Consider the following 5,000-nt stretch of genomic DNA (forward strand, 5'->3'; position numbering starts at 1 on the left):
TAATTTATGATGGTAATAGGGAAAGTAATGATGATGATAAATAACATAATAATAATAATAATAATAATAATAATAATAATAATAACAATAATAATAATGATGGATAATGATAATGATTATAATATGATGATGATAAATAATAATAGCAATAATAATAATGATTCATAATGATAATAATGATTGATAATAATTATAATGACGATGACAAAAATTATGATAATAGTAATAACAACATTAATAAAATTAATGACAATAAAAAAATAATTCGTAACAGAAATAATAATAACAGTAATATTAATCATAACTGTTATCATTATCATCATTTTTATATTGTTACTATTACTAACATCACCATTATTACTGTGACCTGAGCTCTACACCTGCTCTAGCATCGACCTCACGGGAGACTTCACTCACCTGAACGCGGGTGAAGGAGGTGCGTGGCTTCTTCCTCTTCGGGGGCGTCCTGCTCTGGTAGGGGTGGCCGACGCGGCGGGTGAGAGGGAAGGGCCCTGTCAGATGAAGAAATTCCTTTGTTAATACGTGTGATATGGGTCGGATTAAAAAAAAACTTTGTTGTTATTGTAGTATACCGAATAGGGTATTGAATATGGTTGAAGTATAGTTAATCTTCGAATTATTTGTCTATTGTTATTATTTCTAAGAATTACAGAAGCCTCGTTTCTGTCCTCGATGTAGGAGAGCGTAAATATTGAGCCAATACAAGGCATGGGATGACACGGGTCGCGAAGCCCATAAACGGATGCGTTTCGATTGCCACAATGACTCACACCCACGCCGTGTCCAGGGGCGTGATCTCAACAAAGGACCGCGTGGTGGGCGTACATGACCGGCTGGATGTGTCTAGACTGCATGAAGTTAATAAAAATATTTAGATGAAGCTTTCACTCAGCGCCTCTTAAAGCGATTCCATGACTTGGGTTTGCGGTTCTTACAAGTGTTGATGAAATATACATAAAGTGTAAACAGAGGGAGTTTTTTTTTGTGTATGCGTGCATTTGTATATATACACGTTTACCTCTGACGTTTGTAATGTAAACGAATACATATGTTTGTTGCGTCATCAAGTTTTCGGAGAAAGAATCAGGAAGCTCTGTAAGCCTACGGTAAACACAGAGGGATAACTATTAATAGCATAATCTACACAGAGTTAAATCCCCGCGGGACACAAAGTAAATAATATCAAACAAAGGATTTGTAAAAACAAACGCCGCTTTAAACAACCGATGAGAAAATGAGAACGCTAAGGCCTCAAAGGAAAACAGCTTTACCAAGCCGTTCCGTATCCGGCGCGACGCTCGGCTCAGGCCTTGCCGTGAGAACTTGCCGTCTGCGCAGTCCAGCGGCGGACAGCGGACGGAGTCAGGCCCGAGAAATAACTTGCAACTTACGGGCTGCGGTCACACACACCCTCGACCGACCGACCGACTGACGGACTGCTCGGATTCGATGGGCGGCACTGGGAGGGAGGCCGACAGGCCGAGGGCCCAGGGAGGAATTAAGACACGCGGCTTAGGCTCCGCCGCACGGCGCGGCCGGGAGATTTATATGCAAAGACATGGACGCATAAACACGAATATTGCCTGTTAACATGTGTGAAATGTGTGCGTATGAACGGGGGTATAATTATTTGCAAACGTATATCAACATCAGCGCGAATATTACAACTTGGCATGCAAGCTTATATATATATATATATATATATATATATATATATATATATATATACATATATACACACATACCCCCACGATATGTATATATGTATATAATATAAATATATATATACATATACATACATACATATGTGTGTGTGTGTGTGTGTGATGTAAATAATCTGTATTCATCCATAAATAAGCAGACTGTAAACTGAAGCCTGATACATGTCCGGCGATCAGTCCTCGCTCTAAATGTGCAATTTGATCGAATCCCGAGACAGTTTTCCAAGACAAAAGCCTTCTCTCAGGGAGCCGCGCTCCGGCGTCCGGTCGAGGGCGACAAACGAGCTCGGACGCCAAGAAAGGAGCGCGCTCATAAGGGCCATTATCGCTTGCCCGAGGAGAGACGCAAAGCCCCGCCTCTTTGTCAACTTAAGGAAGCAGCAAGGCCGCGGGATGAACGCCTGGCAGAGATAGCTTACGTTCAACAAATATATTTTTCTCTACAGAGAGAAAGACGTGATTCAGCCTATATATAAACCGTTTGCCATTTTGTTGTTCGCGGGAGAACACGAACGTGGGCGTCGCTTCGTCTCCTCGATCATCACGCAATGCACAGCTGGAGCGCCGGTGCTGTTTACCATCGTGCTTTTAGGCTGATTAGCTGCGTAGAGGGGGGGGGGGGGGAGGGGTGAGGAGGGGAGGAAGGGTGCGTGTGGGGGGGGAGAGGACCCTGGCTCTTTATTCTGACTTTTGTGGGATTGCGTTCTGACTTGGGGAAAAGGAAGGAGGGAAAGGTAGAGGAATTAATATCAACATCATTGCACATTTGGCATAACGTTTGATTCTTCCTGTGAGGGTGCCGACTATGTTTATCATTCACTTAAATATCTCTCGTTTTTTTTTTCTCTCTCTCTCTCTGAAGTCTTTAACCCCAGTGTTCATCTCCTCCAGTTAGCGAGGAGAAACAAGGCAATAAACAAAGCAGAACCGTGTGTTGGAGCCCGCCTGGTAGACCACTCCGTCCTGCGTTATGGTCGAAATGCCTCGCTACCACACACCTTTTCCACGTAAGTCCATATGACCAAACTATCATTATGAACTTCTCCTATAATCGCCAACAATTTAAGCTTATCAGACGCATCTCATCGTCTCCTTTCCTTTCCTTCCCGTTCTTCTGTAGACGCATTCGGTGTATAAACACGAATGCATGCGCGATAAAATTTAAAATGAAGGAGCGGCGAGTTGTTCCGCGTGGCGACACCCGGCAGCGCGGCCAAGGAGTGCAGACCCCATATTTTAGTAAGCCGGAGTTGCCAGTCACGAACAAGTTTCCCACACGTTTTCGTCATGTCTCACATGTCCTTTTCTTTCTCTCCGTTTCATGTTCCGCATTATAGGTGATTTCCGTGTGTACCTACAGTCGTTCTGGACGCAGGGTAATCGCCCACGAGCGGATTATCCACCTCGTTGCGACTGGATAAATCCGAAACAAAGTGCGCGTTGGCGTCGCTGCGGGAGATCGAAAAACAGCGACAAATGGGCTATTAGAGGTTTGATTTCCTGTGAATATGATTGTCCTTGCGAGAAGCCATTTTATCGACTCGTCAGGGGTTATAGGAACGTAATGGGGTCCGCCAGTGGAGTCTTGTCTATAATCCGCGCTGTGTTGAGAGGAAAAGTAATCGTTAACCCCTCAGAATTTCTCTCAAACGACCGTACAACGTGTAATAGTGTTGTGAGTGCGAGTGTCATTTACATGCGGCTGTGGTAGCGGACGGCCCGGCCAGGTTGCACTCTTGATTGCCACTATAACAATGTACAGGAACGACCGGCCGGCGCGGAAGGTTAAGCCGCGCTTTTTTCTGAAATGAGCGAAAAAAGCAAGCTGGTCTAAATCCTCTCTCTACGTCTTTCTCATTTGCTTTCGCATCCCTATCTCTCCCCCTTCCCTTTACTAATTCTTAAGAGAGAAAAAAAAAAAGCGAAAAAAGACATATTTTAACCCATTTAGGACTTCAAAGGCGAGAGCGAGGTAACGAGCTGTAGCCTCGGGTAGGGAAGCCAAAATATTCCTCGGGTCGGAGAGTCACACTTGCTCCAGACCTCCTCATTATGCCTTTCCGAATACATTACCGAGTGTAAAAACCGACCCGGCGACACCCAGTGCGTTGGCGGAACAAGCTGAGGCCTCTGACGCGTACACAGGCCGAGTGGGTGTTGGTGGAACATCGCTGTATACCTACGATATTCGCCGGCGCCGGCAGTGATAGTCGTAAGTAGGGAGTGCTGCGTATTGCAATGACGGAGGCGGAGTGTGTGTGTGTGTGTGTGTGTGTGTGTGTGTGTGTGTGTGTGTGTGTGTGTGTGTGTGTGTGTGTGTGTGTGTGTGTGAGAGAGAGAGAGAGAGAGAGAGAGAGAGAGAGAAAGAGAGAACGAAAAATGAAAGAACAGATAAAAAGAGAAAAGAGAAAAGGAGAGAGAGAGAGAGAGAGAGAGAGAGAGAGAGAGAGAGAGAGAGAGAGAGAGAGAGAGAGAGAGAGAGAGAGAGAGAGAGAGACATCACCTACCCGCATATCGTCTGCCCATCTGTGAAGCCGCACGCATGCATCCGTCCTTCCGACAGACAAAGCTCTCACATCTGTCCCAGTCACGTGTCCTTTGAGGCAACAGCAAACGTTTCGCATGTCGGGACATTTGTACGGTATTGTTTGATGCTTATCTTGTTAATTTTAGGATATGCTAAATTATGCAAATGAACCCCGGGCGTTTTTACTTAACCATTGCCGGCGGCGTCGTAAAGCTCCGTCAGCGTGAAAATATTACACGACAAATACCTCGTAAAAATGCCTTAGTCAATTCCGGCGGTTGTATTTTTATTTTATTTGTATTTCTTATAACTTTTTTTTTTGTTTCTTCCTATGAATATAACACCGGAAAGAGCGCGCGTTCATTAAATAAACACCCCTTTTTTTGGGGTATTGAGTTCTCACACCTCGAAGAGCATACGAAATAAATAAAGTTTCGCCGACTCCCTGGATCTATTTGCATACGAGTTGATCTGACGGAGTCGATGATGACGTCACGCTTTCGCTCTCTTTCGCTCTCTCAAATGGTATTTACTTTCTTTTCTTTTCTTTTCGCGGTTTGGGTTTCCTTGTTATTGTTATTATGATTGCTGTTTTTTGTTATTATTATTATTATTAATACTGTTATTTGTTATTATTATTGATATTAATGCTGTTATTTTTGTTGTCATTTGTTTCGTTATTATCATTTTCATTATGTTTATTATTATTATTATCAGTATTATCATTATTG

General features: G+C 43.6%; 1 protein-coding gene across 1 annotated transcript in view; it reads right to left on the reverse strand.

The window, feature by feature from the left end:
• Nucleotides 1-5,000, reverse strand: part of LOC125024975 (T-cell leukemia homeobox protein 2-like) — a 16,358-nt gene that overhangs the window by 962 nt on the left and 10,396 nt on the right. Inside the window, exon 2 of the mRNA XM_047612782.1 lies at nucleotides 418-512. Within this exon, the coding sequence (XP_047468738.1) occupies nucleotides 418-512 (95 nt within the window). The remainder of the gene's footprint in view (nucleotides 1-417; nucleotides 513-5,000) is intronic.

The sequence above is a fragment of the Penaeus chinensis genome, chromosome 4 (assembly GCF_019202785.1).
Source record: "Penaeus chinensis breed Huanghai No. 1 chromosome 4, ASM1920278v2, whole genome shotgun sequence".
NCBI classification, from domain to species: Eukaryota; Metazoa; Arthropoda; class Malacostraca; order Decapoda; family Penaeidae; genus Penaeus; species Penaeus chinensis.